Source organism: Pogonomyrmex barbatus, unplaced genomic scaffold (assembly GCF_055798465.1).
Source record: "Pogonomyrmex barbatus isolate J1 unplaced genomic scaffold, ASM5579846v1 scaffold1, whole genome shotgun sequence".
NCBI classification, from domain to species: domain Eukaryota; kingdom Metazoa; phylum Arthropoda; class Insecta; order Hymenoptera; family Formicidae; genus Pogonomyrmex; species Pogonomyrmex barbatus.
This window is the reverse complement of record NW_028297098.1, coordinates 12565642-12580424: the sequence shown is the minus strand read 5'-3', so window position 1 is coordinate 12580424 and position 14783 is coordinate 12565642. Positions and strand designations below refer to the sequence as shown.

General features: G+C 34.2%; 6 protein-coding genes across 6 annotated transcripts; 4 read left to right on the top strand and 2 right to left on the bottom strand.

Annotated features, from left to right (window-relative positions):
- The first annotated feature begins 47 nt into the window (after positions 1 to 47).
- On the top strand, positions 48 to 1872 carry LOC105425020 (uncharacterized). Its single transcript, XM_011635544.3, has 5 exons — positions 48 to 389; positions 948 to 1067; positions 1135 to 1260; positions 1349 to 1428; positions 1553 to 1872. The coding sequence occupies exons 1-5, from the start codon at positions 335 to 337 to the stop codon at positions 1703 to 1705; spliced, it is 534 nt and encodes a 177-aa protein (XP_011633846.2). The 5' UTR covers positions 48 to 334; the 3' UTR covers positions 1706 to 1872.
- On the bottom strand, positions 1751 to 4037 carry LOC105425021 (toll-interacting protein). Its single transcript, XM_011635545.3, has 6 exons — positions 3786 to 4037; positions 3310 to 3480; positions 3092 to 3225; positions 2807 to 3011; positions 2432 to 2599; positions 1751 to 2365 (listed from the first exon to the last, which is right to left on the bottom strand). The coding sequence occupies exons 1-6, from the start codon at positions 3825 to 3827 to the stop codon at positions 2255 to 2257; spliced, it is 831 nt and encodes a 276-aa protein (XP_011633847.2). The 5' UTR covers positions 3828 to 4037; the 3' UTR covers positions 1751 to 2254.
- A 197-nt stretch (positions 4038 to 4234) lies between these two features.
- LOC105425017 (40-kDa huntingtin-associated protein) lies at positions 4235 to 6194 on the top strand. The gene is made up of 7 exons (XM_089077042.1): positions 4235 to 4534; positions 4614 to 4660; positions 4910 to 5112; positions 5177 to 5378; positions 5487 to 5589; positions 5791 to 5909; positions 6005 to 6194. The coding sequence occupies exons 1-7, from the start codon at positions 4449 to 4451 to the stop codon at positions 6172 to 6174; spliced, it is 930 nt and encodes a 309-aa protein (XP_088933168.1). The 5' UTR covers positions 4235 to 4448; the 3' UTR covers positions 6175 to 6194.
- A 1618-nt stretch (positions 6195 to 7812) lies between these two features.
- LOC105425015 (UDP-glucose 4-epimerase) lies at positions 7813 to 9652 on the top strand. Its single transcript, XM_089076962.1, has 6 exons — positions 7813 to 8058; positions 8196 to 8309; positions 8381 to 8557; positions 8852 to 9032; positions 9127 to 9408; positions 9477 to 9652. The coding sequence occupies exons 1-6, from the start codon at positions 7813 to 7815 to the stop codon at positions 9569 to 9571; spliced, it is 1095 nt and encodes a 364-aa protein (XP_088933088.1). The 3' UTR covers positions 9572 to 9652.
- Mettl4 (Methyltransferase like 4) lies at positions 8788 to 11995 on the bottom strand. Its single transcript, XM_089076951.1, is given in 10 exon segments — positions 8788 to 9014; positions 9118 to 9246; positions 9687 to 9723; positions 9725 to 9881; positions 9956 to 10127; positions 10206 to 10380; positions 10547 to 10911; positions 11031 to 11367; positions 11504 to 11690; positions 11809 to 11995. Coding segments are annotated over 6 exon segments (1155 nt in total). The 5' UTR covers positions 11289 to 11367; positions 11504 to 11690; positions 11809 to 11995; the 3' UTR covers positions 8788 to 9014; positions 9118 to 9246; positions 9687 to 9695.
- Positions 11996 to 12881: 886 nt separating this feature from the next.
- Prx6a (Peroxiredoxin 6a) lies at positions 12882 to 14687 on the top strand. Its single transcript, XM_011635537.3, has 5 exons — positions 12882 to 13251; positions 13654 to 13810; positions 13928 to 14148; positions 14244 to 14316; positions 14446 to 14687. Exons 1-5 carry the CDS (start codon positions 13166 to 13168, stop codon positions 14578 to 14580), a joined length of 672 nt encoding a protein of 223 aa, XP_011633839.1. The 5' UTR covers positions 12882 to 13165; the 3' UTR covers positions 14581 to 14687.
- The last annotated feature ends 96 nt before the right edge of the window (positions 14688 to 14783 follow it).

Sequence of the window (14783 nt, the reverse complement as noted above, 5' to 3'; positions counted from 1 at the left end):
ATCACAATGCGGCTGAACTGACCAAATCGGTTCGAAATGAAATGCAAATGATTCAAATCAAACAAAACTGAAAAGAGACACAAACGACGCATCTGATAAACAGTAGACATTAAAACAGCAACATTTTCAAACAGATCAGCGCGATTAATTATTTTTTATATTTTGTATTTGTCTGTATATTGCCCTGTATGAGATTTGAGATAACGCGATATAATATCTAGAATGTGTCATTGTATGATTATGATCGATTTTATCAGATAAGCTTCCAATTTCATAGTAACGTGAGTAATACCCCTAATAATACCTTCGTAAATTAGCTCGCAAATGTGGAGGAATGAAAGGGATTTGTCTGGTTGTATTATTAACGATTCGTATCTACGTGCTTTTAGGTGAGTACATTTATTTCTTTTTACATTATACTTCTCGATGCTTTACAAATAACGCATATGAATATAAGTACCGAGTAACATCATACGCATAGCTTTTCAGGCCGTCAATATTAGCAACATATTTTCGTTTAACAATGAGACTTGCGTTGTAGCGACCGATCAGGAATAATCTAAGCCACCGCCGTCTAATTTCTCGCTCGAGATTCAGCCGGTATAAGAATAGATTGCAGAAAATACCTAATCCGCGTACATTCACGCACGCAGAGCATTAAGACAATTCGCATTGTTAAGTGTTACATACGTACAATTACATATATGTTAGACATATAAGTATATATATAAAAATATGAGAAAAAGATTTGACTTGTTAGTCTGTATTACATATGAATGAGAAAAACGATTTTTTTCGATACGGCTAGATAGAATATGATGTTTATGTGAAGAAATAACGCGAAGCTGATTGACAGAGTTTTTGGTTTAATTTGATCGGTTTTTCATTCGATGCTTTTTTTGTAGTCTGTCCTTTTTCTTACAATCTATTTCTTTTCTATATAATAGCGATAGATATTGAAAGGCCACAATGCTTTCATTTCACATGGCCAGGTGCAGGGGTCGACGAGTTGAACTGCACGGCACACAATGAAAATAATCCACGTACTCCTTGTATGCAATACTACAGTGAGTTTATATTCATTCTCGATTATGAATTCAAACACTCAATGACATTCCTCGTGATATTTTCCAGACGATACAACCAAGCCAAATACAACCAAGATATGGGAGAATCGACATACAGACAACGGTATTTATTTCCAACCGATGATACCTGGTCATGTCTGTATAAGATATTCATATATATACAGCGGCGCAGGTAAATACATTCCATTAATAATGAAATAGAATTGACCTAGATTTTAATGATCGGATCAGTTATGCAAATATGAATATCACATTTGTAGTTATAAACGTCAGTTATTTCCGTGGGAAAGTCACGGAAGACCAGGTAACGTCGGTTACATCAGGCTGTTACGTCCAATACGTACGTATTACATACATAAATGATTCGCAGTTAAGTTCGTATCTGTTTAATGATTACGACTCAACATTAGCATTTATTAATAAAGTCTAGATATTATTATAATATTTTTGCAATATATTTCTAGACTGAAGGGTACAGTATCGAAGTATGTGTCTGCCAATCTAAAGAGAACGCTATGCCCTGCAACTCAACAATAAGAAATACAAACTCGATCCTGATTACTTTTGTAACTGCAGCCATTTCGCTGTTTATGTATAAAATTTTCGATATTCCCTGATCTTTTCACTTTAATTCTCTTTTGATATGAATGAAATTATACAAATTATATATACATATATATTTATATTTAATATTTATTACAAGTTATGTGCAGTTATATCAATCAGACGTATATCTTTTTACAATTTTGTAAAATGCGCAATATATTTAAATTATATACAGAAACGAATCAATTGTGTATCTTATAATATGTCTAGCGCAATTAAAAAATAAATATTCGTATATATATGGAAATATATATAAGGAAGAAAATAATATAAACTCTGAAATAACAATAACATAATACATAACAAAATTGACTAAGAATACATAACTGAATGTTTTACTCAATTAAAATATAATACGTTTTTTTCCTCAGAAGAAAAATGTTTTTCATCGTTTTATATATTCAAAGAATACTTTGACCTTAATATGTATCATTACGTATGGAAGTATTATAAATTATAAATTAGATTTTCATATATCGTTTTACATTCCAAGAGAAATACTCATCAACAAAGGATACTATAAAGTTACGTATGGCATATCAGTGGTAGAAAATTAGAATTTATTCGCACATTTGAAGCAATGAATTAATCGTAATGTCTTTTTTGCCGTGATTGGCATCATAAACCGATTTGATGACTTCTCTATCAACGTTCGGAAACATTTCTGCGATCTGTAAAATATTATATTACATTATATTACGAAAGAAAGGGCAGAATTGTAAACGAGGTGCACATACCTGTTTCAACTCGACCTCGGCATTTGGCAAAGAACTTGGTGCTACCGTTGGTGCAACAGTATGTGGAGGTGCTGTATAAACATTTACTGGAGCATATGGCACGCCAAACATTGTTGCTGAAGGAACCATCATTATCGAAGAGGAACCCATATATGGATGATATTTGGTCTATATCATTCAAAAGAAAAAAAAAAAAAGATAAAATACTTAAGTAAATCTTTGAGAAAAAAAATATAATATTTAGTAACACTCGAAAGATATTAATGTTATTACAAATCATATCTTAAATGTCTAGCTTATAATTAATTTTCCTAAGATGTTTTTCAGATTATTCTAGATCTTAAATATGAACATAAAGAAAATAATTATTTTTACCGTGTAACTGAATACTAAATTGATCATTCCTTCCTGATTATCACCCTGCCTTCCACTAAGCATGTACCAATCCTCGTGTGTCTCTCCCTTCTGGATTACTTGTGGTGGGATCTCTATGTGGCCCCATGCAATCCGCTCATCCATTACAAAAGAACATTCATCGTAAATTTCTACGTATATCTGGTTAACTCCAGGTGGAAGGATACTGCAATAAATATTATAATATTCATGACTTTCGCATATATTACATGATATCTAAAATGTTAAAATAAATTTTATTCTCACCATTGGATTACTTTGTTCCAATGTGGATTTTTTCCACCGTTCGAGTCTGTATGAGTCTCAAACACTGAGTGTCCCACTCGTATCCTCGCATATGGATCCATTCTTGTCATTCCATAATTTTTCACTAATTTGGCCTAGAAAAAGTAATCGCAACGAGGAAGGAAAATGTTGCATTTTTAGATCATTCAAATTTAAATCTTAGCAAGAAGACAAATTACCTGAGAAATTGTTATGCTAAGTCTACCCACTCGAGGATCGTGAGCCACTGGCATGCTTTGCATTTGCTGGAGAGCTAGAGCAGCTTGCTGATCTGCTGCTTCCTGCTGCAACTGCGCATTGCGCTCTTCTACTATTCTTAGAAAACTGTCCGGCAGTGGTCCCACAAAAGCCTAAACATATCAGATCAGGATTTAATGATTTAACAAAAATCATTACATTTTAAACGAGATTTTTAAACAATACAGGTTTTTCTGTGCATTGGCTCGCAACGTTCTACAACTACTAAATATATAAATAAAATGCTATCAAGCATCAATGTATTAAAATATATTTTGCCACGTTTACGGACGCATCTATAAATTTATTTGATTCGTTCAAGTATAAACTAGTTTAGGTATTCAATAATGCGAAATTATTCGTAGGGCTTCCTCAATTATATCTTTTGACCAGTATAACATAGCCTGTACATAGATACCCGTTTTTTCCAATCTTCGTGCAAAGGCCTGTCTGTGTCCATGATGGGAGAAATTTAAGGAAAAAAAAAAAGAATAGAAAGATGCTATCCTCTAAAGGAAAGGATATCTCGATCCCAAACACGATCGACGTTCCGCATGCAGCCTAGGTATCCTGCGCTGAGGTGCGCTTTCTGAAACTTGTCAAATACGTCAAATCACGCGAGCGTGCATCGCTCCGACTGTTTACTGATCGACTGCTGATGCGCACGAGACGAGGGCGAGTGAGTCACGATTGGTCATCGTCCGTATCAACAATGTGGCGCACTCAACCTCCCCCTTCTAATCCCGCACACCTATCCGTTGTCAAGAAGCTTGCCGTTTTACATTCACATACCCATCCAATTATCCTTTTTGCGTTCGTGATGTAAATCGTACTGTCGATAATACAGCGTTCTGTAATCTCAAACACAAGGTTTTGTGTTTTGTATGCACTTACATAGAATTTGTGTATGTCGCTCGTTTATGTCATTTGCATCGTAGAATCATAAAAAATGGAGTTACATTCGTGTGAACGATGGAAAATACCTTGACATGAGTATCGAATCGTTATGGATTAAATATCAAACGTTAAACATCAAATGCGAGCGCACACGCTAATCTAATATTTAAAAATTAAAAAAATAATGGCTCATGTGAGTCAGAGTCCAGGAATCGGGAAGACCGTGGATTTTTTAACAAGATTTCACAATATCTCGAATAAACTGAAAAAGTAGGTTTTTTAAAGCAGTTTTTTACGATTAGAGATATTTTTGTCGATAATAATTTTCTCTTTTATTTTGTTCTCTTAGACGATTTCTGAGGAAACCGAATGTCGCAGAGGCATGCGATCAATTCAGTGAGTGTTTAACTCAATATCATGCAAGTCTTATTATTTATCTTGCAATTTCACTTTTTGCAAGCTTCTCAATTTTAGTGCTGAAACACGTAATTGTAATTCTTAATTTTTTGCCTATTCTTTTCTCTACTTTTTATATAGAATTGATCAGTCTAGCTTTTGAAGGACTTATACAATAGCATACGCACTTAATTTAATTTTTAATTAAAGAAATAAAGAATACAAACTAAAGATACTTGTTTCTTTTAGGTGTCTTAGCTACTGAATGTGAACAGAAGGAATTGTGGCAGTATGCAGGTTTATGTTGGTTGGCAGCCGCTAGATGCCAAGGCACATTAGAAAATGCCTCCTCTGAAATAAATCTTTTAGTAAAAGCTGGAAGGCAATTTCTTACAGCTGAAAAGAAAGATAATGATATAGGATGTCCTTCTATAGGCCAAGAAAACATACAGGTTTCTTGCAATATTCAATTTTGCGATAAAAAGAAGACATGAAGATATCTCATATGTATTTTAGGCTGCTGTAAGTTGTTTTGGTCATTCTATGGCTAGATGCAGCAATCAAGTGGGATTCAACACAATCTCTGCAGGTCTATCAGTAGAGTTAGCATTAGCGTTGGGCCCAGGTCCTGCTGGTATCCAACAGCTACGCAAAGCAATTGATATCTTTCCTACATCGAAAGCTATCAATACCTTAGTGTCTTTTCACATAAGCCAGGGTCAGTAGCTCCATTCTTATCTATATTTTATGAGTAATTTATTTGTGTACAATAATCCTCTTCAATTAGTACAATAAAATGTAATGTTTCATAATTTTGTTCTTACAGGAGATTACGTAGCTGCCCTACAGATTCTCAATGAATTTGTAGAATTTGTAGAAGCCTGTGTTGTGGCTGGTGCCAGAGGAAATTACAATGCTATTTTACATAGGTATTATTTTATCTTTATGATAAAATAATAAGTAATATTTTGAGTTATAGAATTTAAAGTGAGCCATTATTTTATTATCATAAATAAAATAAGTAAAATTTGTTATTGCATTTGTAAATTGCAATATTTTTACAGTATATATTTAATATGTATATGATAAGAAATATGTATGTATATTTATATAATGAAATTAATGATTAGATGCGAAGTTACGCGAGTACTTCTGCTACTTATTCTTCAGCCATCACCCCAGAGATTAACACCGTCTCTCGCCCAAGTCCTCGAAAAGTACGCATGGGCAGAAGAAAATGTGAACAATGGTACTGATCACAAATACACTCTTAATTTTATATATTCCGGATTTTTTGTAAAAAATATATTTGAAGTTTTTACATCGCTTTCTTTTTACTTTTAGATCTCAACATGAGCGAGGATGAATTATTATTGTTGCAATCCCTAGTGTTAGCATGCCAATCTCATGATCATCAAGCAGTGCTGGAGCTCGAGAGCGAACTGCATCCTTATTTTGATACAGAGCAAAAGGAACTGTTACATAAATTGATACAAGTATTATCGACGCAATAAATATACCATAATACTCCAAACTATATGTATAATATTCCTCTCTCGACATTCTCTCGCGATTTCACGGTCGCGCCGTGTGGCCCATCGAAATCGAAAATCGGAACACATTCCTCGAGAGGCGAATGAGGAATACCCTTCGACCGGTTATTCTTTTTTTTTTTGTTTCGCACGATTATATATTATTAGTCGCCTCGAAACAGGTTCCTACAACCAAAGATTGCGGCAGTTGCTTAATCGAGACGCCGAAGATGAGCCACGCTTTCATTAATTAAGTAACATGTTGTGTTGTAAGCGGCAAACACAGGCACGTCCTGCTTTTCGTCACCTCATTTGCAGCGACAAGAGCGCGGTGTGCAATGTGAAAGGAGGAGGAACTCTTTAGACAAGAATCATAAAATGAGCGGCTGGAGTGGAGCAAGACAAGGGCATAGTGTGCGTGCCGGTATGGTATCGTGAAGGAGGGGATGTCTCGCGCGTCCCACGATATACTAAAGGCCTTCGTTCCCCTACGGCTATGCCAGAATCGCAGTCAGTGTCAGTCATCGCGCGAAAGTGCCTCGGACTTCTTCAGATCAAAATCGATCGCAATCTACTGAATTGTTTGACGCTTAGCCTGGATCAGGGTAACGATCTTTTCACTCTGTTATATGATATCTTTAAGTCTCCCAGCCCTGTAACGAAAATGAAACATGAATCATGAACAATCTCTCGTAATCTGATGAGAAAAATCAATTCCAAGGATACTGATTAATTTCTTTAAAGGTCAAGGTTTGTAGACAGAGACTTTTGCATTCAATCCGTGTTATTTTTACAATACATTCTAAATGAGAGGATAATTAATCAGGCGTGAGTAAATTAAGATTGTTTTATCGCTCGGTTTAGTTTCGTTACGATTTTTATCAGAAAACTACTTCTAAATTTTCATCAGAAAACTACTTCTAAATTTTAACCCGAATATTGCGGTCTATAAAGGAAAGAATTTGAGCATACGCGAATTTATCTTGAGTATTTAGAAATATATTTTTAAAAGTTAAATTTCTAGTAGTCATTTCGTATGCAGTATAACTTCACGGGAATGTAAATTTCAAAAAATAAAATTTCTGAATTAGGTATAGATAATTTCTGAACATATTATATTCATTTCTGAACATGATTATATTCGAAAAATATACTCACAATTATATGTAGCTTATAGTGGATTACCATTAGAAGCACATAATTCGAGATATTTAAATTTTTAACTTAGCAAATTAAATTCTAACTTTAGATGTATATTTTTTTATACGCTTACGCGCATCCTTCCTTTTTCATCTCGCCGAGATGCAAGCGTTCCCGCTGCAATGATTTACCACGTGTTTCGGCGACCTTGAACTCTCTTTGCTCACTTGAACGAAGGTGAATGCCCTAAGCACCTATACTCTTCGGTTTGCAAGCGAACGTTTCTCTATCCGACTCGCTTGCATCTAGAATTCGTGTGGAAGTTTATCTAAAAATTTATGTAAAAAATTAATTTACGGGAGACTTATACATACAAAATACTAACAAATAATAATATTCTATATAATTTTAGTAAGATTTATGAAAAATCTCGGCGAATGTCAGTTAAAAAACTGAATTCTTCTTTAATTAATTAGGAAAATGACGGCAGACTGGAGGGCCATTTTTGTAACCGGAGGCGCCGGTTACATCGGCAGTCATTGCATCGTCGAACTCTTAGAGCGCGGATACGATGTGGTGGCTATTGATAACTTTGCAAACAGCGTGACAGAAACTGACGGCGAGTCGGCGGCGCTCAAAAGAGTTGAACAAATAACGGGGAAGAAGGTCACGTTTTACAACTGCGATTTGCTTGACAGAGAGAAGCTTGAGATCATCTTTAATCAGGTACAGCGTTCGCCATTCATTTCGTATTATATACGTTTCATTTATCAGGATTATCGTAAATTAACATAACATAAAATTCAAAGAGTTCAAAATTACTTATTTTTGGCCCCATCAAAAGAGCAATTTGTCACTTTTAGCACAAAATAGATTGCGTAATACATTTCGCGGCTATCAAAGCCGTTGGTGAGTCGATGCAAGTCCCGCTTCATTATTATCGGAACAACATAATAGGAGCTATTAATCTGCTTGAGGTAAGAGGAATGTATTTCGCGTGTAGTCTTCCAATGATTTCTGCAACTTAACATCATCCGATTATTTACAGGTGATGAAAGCGGCCGGCTGCTTTCAGCTTGTATTCAGTAGCTCTTGCACAGTTTACGGCGAGCCTACAGAATTGCCAATCACGGAAGAACATGAAACCGGTAATATCACCAACGTGTACGGTCGGACAAAGTATTTTATTGAAGAGATGCTCAAGGATATATCCAGAGCTGAAAAGGTCTATGTTTATAAAAAATTTCAAATTTTTTACGTGGGATTACTTCAGCTCTCTTCTCTTCTCTCTCTCTCTCTCTCTCTCTCTCTCTTTATTCAGCTTTATGAGTAATTAAAAAATTTTACTTGTACAAAATAATATAAAATCGTAAACTCATTTACTTTTGACAAAGAATATGCAAATGAAATTTTGCATTTCTGCTTTTCTCTTTCAAAAAGAAATTATGTTACTAGTTAAAATATATTTTTTCTTATATTTTTTACTATATTTTACTGAAGATTTTATTTTATTTAACAGAGTTGGAACATAATATCCCTAAGATACTTCAATCCAGTAGGTGCTCATCGATCGGGATTGATCGGGGAGGACCCGACGAAACCGTTCACGAATCTGATGCCGTATATCGCTCAAGTCGCTTTGAGGCATAAGCCGGAGCTGATTATATTTGGTGGTGATTATCCTACGGATGATGGCACAGGTAACAAATAGTATCGAATAATGAATTTTGTATGTCCAAACTACAATCTATTCGCTTTACATTTTTATTACTTTTTTATACTCACATTTTATAGGCGTCCGTGATTACATTCACGTAATGGACTTGGCAGCCGGCCACGTAGCGGCTTTAAACGCTTTGCACAAACAACACCTCAGGCTAAAGATCTACAACTTAGGCACCGGTAAAGGTGTAACTGTTCTAGAATTAATAAAAACATTTGAGAAAGTCACCGGTGCCACTGTGCCGTATATTATAAAGGAGAGAAGAGAGGGCGATATTGTGTCTATGTACGCCAACACCGATTTGGCAAAAAAAGAATTGGGCTGGACGGCAAAATACAATGTCGAGCAAATGTGTAAGTAGAATATCTCGGTTAAGCCGCTGAATAATTTTAGATAATCGTATCTGACAATGTCAATACAGGTCAAGATTTCTGGAGGTGGCAAAAAATGAATCCATATGGTTATCGAACTTCAGTAAAGAATGGAACTACTGAGCACCTTAATAATACATCGTAACAGTAAAGTTATAAAAAATTTGTATCGAGGAAATCATGCAAATAATTTATAATAAAAGATCGATATGCGCTGTCTTATAAATTTTCAAATTTATGTCTACAAATCCATCTCTTACATTTTACGATTATTCTTTACTTTCATTTTCGCTCTTCATCGCTTTCGGTTTTCTTATTTTCATCTAAAATTTCGTAAAGCGATAAATGTTGGAACTTTAAAATTTCTAGACCCCAACTCGTCCATCCAGGCAATAAGTATCTCGCGAAAATTTCGAGGCATTTTGGCTCATCCGGGAGATATCCCTTTATAATTTCTAAAAACGTAAAGATAAAGTCTTTTACCGTAAATATTTTGTATATTTTCTGCGTTTACATTTAATATTCACACCTGTGAGAGGTGGTTTGTGTGAATGCACCGCACTAGGTATACTGATCATCAGCTTGCCATCAGGAATATCCACATCATCTTCTTTCAGAGCAGACCCTAATATCAATAATTCATAAGGTTGTTTTCCAGGTGCTGAGTTAAAATTACATATTGTATCACCTGTCTGTGTCACCTAGAGTGGCAATTATTATCTAATGCATATGGCATTGATGAACATTAAGTAAAAGTTGCATCGAGCGGCATTACTTACTTTGATCCAATACCACTTAGCTTTATAAGTAATACCCCAAGACGGAAATATTTCATTAAATATACTATTCAAATGATTGGACGAATTGGTACACCATATAGCTACAATGCCATTTGAACGTAATAGTTTTTTTATTGGTATCTTAACTAATTCCTCATTATACATCATTTTGTAACTGTAAGAATAACAAATATTTCTCTAAATACATTGTGCAACAATACAATGTATATAAATTATAATACATAAAATCAAGAATAAGTTAAATTTATAAATCTACATTCTTATAAGCATTCTAAGATTTTTTTCTGTTTATCAATTTATAATGAATCACATGAGATCACCTGGCCTCGGCACATTTTATCTTTTTTCTTCTAATTGATTTATTCCACCAAGGTGGATCTAATAATATAAAGTCATATTGATTGCTCAGTTCCATCTTCTTTTCTATATCTCTTACATCATAACAATAGAATGTACATTTTCTTGGGAATACATATTTCTTAGCATGAACTTCAGATATGATAGCATCATCGGTATCATTAGATCCAAAGAGGTTTTCATCTTTGAGAGAATAAGTATCCTTATAAAATTTTCTAGATGCCAAGCGTGCTACTTCATTGTTATCTGACAAATTATTTCCACAAAAAAGCCCTTTGATTCTTGCAGTAGCCATTATTGTACTCAACATTTGTTTCACATGTTCAACCTGTCATGAGATTGAAACAAGACTTTGAGATACTTAAAACAGGCAGAATGCTCATTGATCAATAATCTAAAATATTCTATCTTGTAAACAAGGACTAGATATTATGTTTCCAAACCTACTTCCTCCAAGTCTTTCTGTGGCAATTGCTGCGAACGCTTCCTTTTCTTTCTATTGAATATTATGGTACTATCCTGAGATTCCTGCATAATCTGAGCTATCTGATTTTGCCTCAAATATTGGGAATTGATCTCGAATATCATCTTATTAAAACTTAAAGTACAGAATCCATTCTCATTACGGACCTTCTTATATATTTCATTGAGATACTGCAAGTGAGATACAATCCAGCCTTCCTCGCTGGTATAAAGAAGACTCATATCTTGGCCTCAAAGATCAACATCGACGTACACGATTTTCCATGATAAGTTCTTGATACATTCGCATACATCTAATCCACTGTTATGTCAGTTCGTATACATTGCTTCAAGAAATATATATATATATATATATATATACAAATATGTAAATATTTACTTTTTTTATTTTCTATATAAGCGGATATTCGTACGGCAAAGATTGATTTGAAAAGTACCTGTAACGAACAATTTGCATGGAAATCCGATTCTTTGACATTACCGGCTGTTTCAATAATCGCCATTTGCCGGCATTCGTTTGCGCGTATAACTTCAAGAGATCAATTGTGTATTTTAGGGCTTCTTTCATCAATCTTCAGTTAAGCTAACTGACGGTTAACCATCATAATCGCCAACAACTGAGAACTAAATTGTTTATTATAGATAAGTATTATAGATAAGTATTAAAATTTTTATTTAGCAAATGATAAGCAAATGATTGTTTAATAATTTTTATTTACATTAATTATCGGATATTACTTACAATTTCATCTATCTACCAAGATAACTACACACGAAAAGAATTTTAGGTTAAAGAACATACACTACTTTCTGAGCATTGAATTACAGTTGGCACCTCTGCGGGTTAACCGTCGGTTAACTTAACCGAAGATTGGTGAAAGAGGTTTTTAAAATAAATAAATTACAAAAGTGTGAAAATTCATTAGAACATCAGCAACTTCATATGTCAAAAACTAGTAAGTCTCTTCATTTTTGTAATTTTTATCTCGTTACAAAATACACACTTGATGCAGAATCAACGATGTAATCGTTGGAGCGTCCCGTTTGACCACGTTGTGGTCAATTAACCACAACCACTCACAGCAGCCGGTGCCTAGAAGTTTTCCTCTGTTTAAACGCTATGAGTGGCTGGTGGTCAATTGCAACGTGGTCAAATGGGTCCCAATCTGTAATCGTAATGTCGTTACGATGCTACGATCGACCAATCAGAGAAGAGGATATTTGATTTTTTTTTCTCTAATTGGTTAATTATAGTGTAACGGCTGCATTATAGGGGGAGTGTTCCGTTTGACCACGTTTGCAATTGGACACAGCCACTTACAGCGACCGATGCTTGGAAATTTTCTACTGCATCAACCAATCAAATAATTTTATTTTAAATTGGCCAATCGACAACGTGGGCAATCGGACACCACTCCATTGTGGGTGATACGCAATTGTCCACGTTGCCGATTGGCCAATTTAAAATAAAATTATTTGATTGATTGATCCAGTAGAAAATCTCCAGGCATTGGTCGCTATGTGTCCAATTGCAACGGAGTCAAATGGGACGCTCTCCCGCATTGTTGACCTCGCATGAGCCCCAGAAAAAAATAAAAAAAATGTAAAATTCTTTAAAAGCATTGTAAAACAATGTTAAAAATATATAATCACAAAAGTAAGAATTATCGAAGAAAATCCTGATTTTTTTTATTAAAGCAATAATAAATCGCTACTATAAAAACTTCTTCAGATTGCCAATTTCTTGAGAATAAAATCGCAGGTTAATTATTCATTATTCAACTACATCTTTTCTAACTATGATATTTTTCAGGGATGTTTCAAGAATTTCACTTTTTATATATATGATCGCGCTGTGATTCGTGAAAAAATTTACAGAAAACCAGGATGAGTGAAATTTCACTTAAAAATTTCACCGGATTGTGTGTGTGTGTGTGTGTGTGTAAGTGTGTGTACATGCGCGAAAAAATACCTCCGACATTCCAGCAACATTGCTCCAGCGCTCACTATTCCGATTGCGTTCGTAGACGAAGGGTCAAAGGTCGATAACCTATTCCTATTATCGTAAGATTACGCATTTCGCGAACAATCGAGACAAAATGGTTTTATTGGGTGAGATATTCCCAGATTTTATAGCGGATACGCAAATGGGCACAATCCGATTTCATGAATGGCTGGACAATTCGTAAGGGATCCTATGATATTGGTTAACATAAATTTCAATGCCATTTGATTGCCACGTAACATGTAAAAGAACGGATTATTTAAGTATATTAAATAAACACGTGACACACATCATGTATCGTAACGTTCGTAAATATATTTCAAGATGAACGAAAGTACTTGAGCATTTGCAAACTTTGTTTACTTGCCGTTATCAATCATGTGATATCGATATGCGATTAATTATGCGAATGTTGAACACGAAAGTGTTTTTATGTAACATATTTTTAAATTAGAATTAAAATTTAAAATTTTAATATAACAAATTATTAGAATTTTTATTTTATATTTGTTTACAGTAGATTGTTATTGGCATATATCTACTATACTAAATTATTGATTCTAAAAAAATATTCAAATATAGATGGGGTATTCTGTTTTCTCATCCCAATGACTTCACACCAGTCTGCACCACCGAGTTGGCACAGGTCATGAAACTAATGCCCGAATTCAATAGATTAGGCGTGAAAGTAATTGCATTATCCTGCAACTCCGTTGAATCTCATGTCAAATGGATAGAGGTTTGTTGACTTTCTCACAGATAAACATATCTGATTTTTTAGAATTCAATTTGATAATATCTGATATCGAATTTCTCATAGATTTGCATCGATGCTAAAAGAGACTCTCTATTTTAGGACATAAAGAGTTATGCCAGTCTAACAGGCCAAGAATTTCCTTATCCGATAATAGAGGATAAATCCAGGAAACTTATCACACTATTGGGGATGCTGGATCCCGCAGAGAGAGACCAAGAGACCGGCTTACCTATGTCAGCACGAGCTGTGTATATTATTGATCCAAATAAGAAGATGCGACTATCAATTTTATACCCAGCTACTACTGGTCGCAATTTCGAGTGAGAATTGTTGAGAGTTATTTATGTTATATATAAAATGTTTTATCGCTTATACAAAATCGCTCAAATTTCTACATACTTTAAAATGTTTGCAGCGAAATATTGAGGACAATCGAATCTCTTCAGCTCACAGAAAAATACAAAGTGGCGACTCCTGTAAATTGGAAGGTAGGTTTGAAAAAATAAATCTTGCTTTCAAAACTTTCCAGAGAGAAATAAATTTTTCTACTATATAATTAAATATCAAGCAAGATATATCTCTCATTAATGATACATCACTTCAATTTTTGTGTTTAGAAAGGAGATGATGTGATGATTGATCCAAGCGTATCAGATGAGGAAGCTAAGAAATGCTACAGCGATATCAATACGATATATGTACCTTCTGGCAAAACGTACATGCGCGTTGTGCCACAGCCTACAGATACATAAAAGAAAATTCTCAAACCTTTAAGTACTTTCCAATAAAAAATTTAAACTGTACAAATCATTATAAAATTTTTTGTATAAAATATATGACTATTATTTTATAAAAGTAACCATTTAATGATTTTGTCTTTCACTTAAAATAATATAAATAATCTGCGCCTTTGGTTATAAATAACCTTCCTCTATTTTTAATATTATGTTAATTT

Bases quoted from the DNA above. Each gene is read 5' to 3' on its own strand.
- LOC105425015 (XM_089076962.1), top strand. From the start codon at position 7,813: ATGACGGCAGACTGGAGGGCCATTTTTGTAACCGGAGGCGCCGGTTAC. The intron at 8,310-8,380 runs GTAAGAGGAATG...GATTATTTACAG, and splicing joins GAGCTATTAATCTGCTTGAG to GTGATGAAAGCGGCCGGCTG. The intron at 9,409-9,476 runs GTAAGTAGAATA...ATGTCAATACAG, and splicing joins ATACAATGTCGAGCAAATGT to GTCAAGATTTCTGGAGGTGG.
- LOC105425017 (XM_089077042.1), top strand. From the start codon at position 4,449: ATGGCTCATGTGAGTCAGAGTCCAGGAATCGGGAAGACCGTGGATTTT. The intron at 4,661-4,909 runs GTGAGTGTTTAA...TGTTTCTTTTAG, and splicing joins AGAGGCATGCGATCAATTCA to GTGTCTTAGCTACTGAATGT. The intron at 5,379-5,486 runs GTCAGTAGCTCC...TTGTTCTTACAG, and splicing joins GTCTTTTCACATAAGCCAGG to GAGATTACGTAGCTGCCCTA.
- LOC105425020 (XM_011635544.3), top strand. From the start codon at position 335: ATGAAAGGGATTTGTCTGGTTGTATTATTAACGATTCGTATCTACGTG. The intron at 390-947 runs GTGAGTACATTT...TCTATATAATAG, and splicing joins TCGTATCTACGTGCTTTTAG to CGATAGATATTGAAAGGCCA. The intron at 1,429-1,552 runs GTACGTATTACA...ATATATTTCTAG, and splicing joins CAGGCTGTTACGTCCAATAC to ACTGAAGGGTACAGTATCGA.
- LOC105425021 (XM_011635545.3), bottom strand. From the start codon at position 3,827: ATGGACACAGACAGGCCTTTGCACGAAGATTGGAAAAAACGG. The intron at 3,481-3,785 runs GTATCTATGTAC...TGATATGTTTAG, and splicing joins ACGAAGATTGGAAAAAACGG to GCTTTTGTGGGACCACTGCC. The intron at 3,012-3,091 runs GTGAGAATAAAA...TATTTATTGCAG, and splicing joins TGGAACAAAGTAATCCAATG to TATCCTTCCACCTGGAGTTA.
- Prx6a (XM_011635537.3), top strand. From the start codon at position 13,166: ATGGTTTTATTGGGTGAGATATTCCCAGATTTTATAGCGGATACGCAA. The intron at 13,252-13,653 runs GTAAGGGATCCT...ATTCAAATATAG, and splicing joins CATGAATGGCTGGACAATTC to ATGGGGTATTCTGTTTTCTC. The intron at 14,317-14,445 runs GTAGGTTTGAAA...TTTTGTGTTTAG, and splicing joins CGACTCCTGTAAATTGGAAG to AAAGGAGATGATGTGATGAT.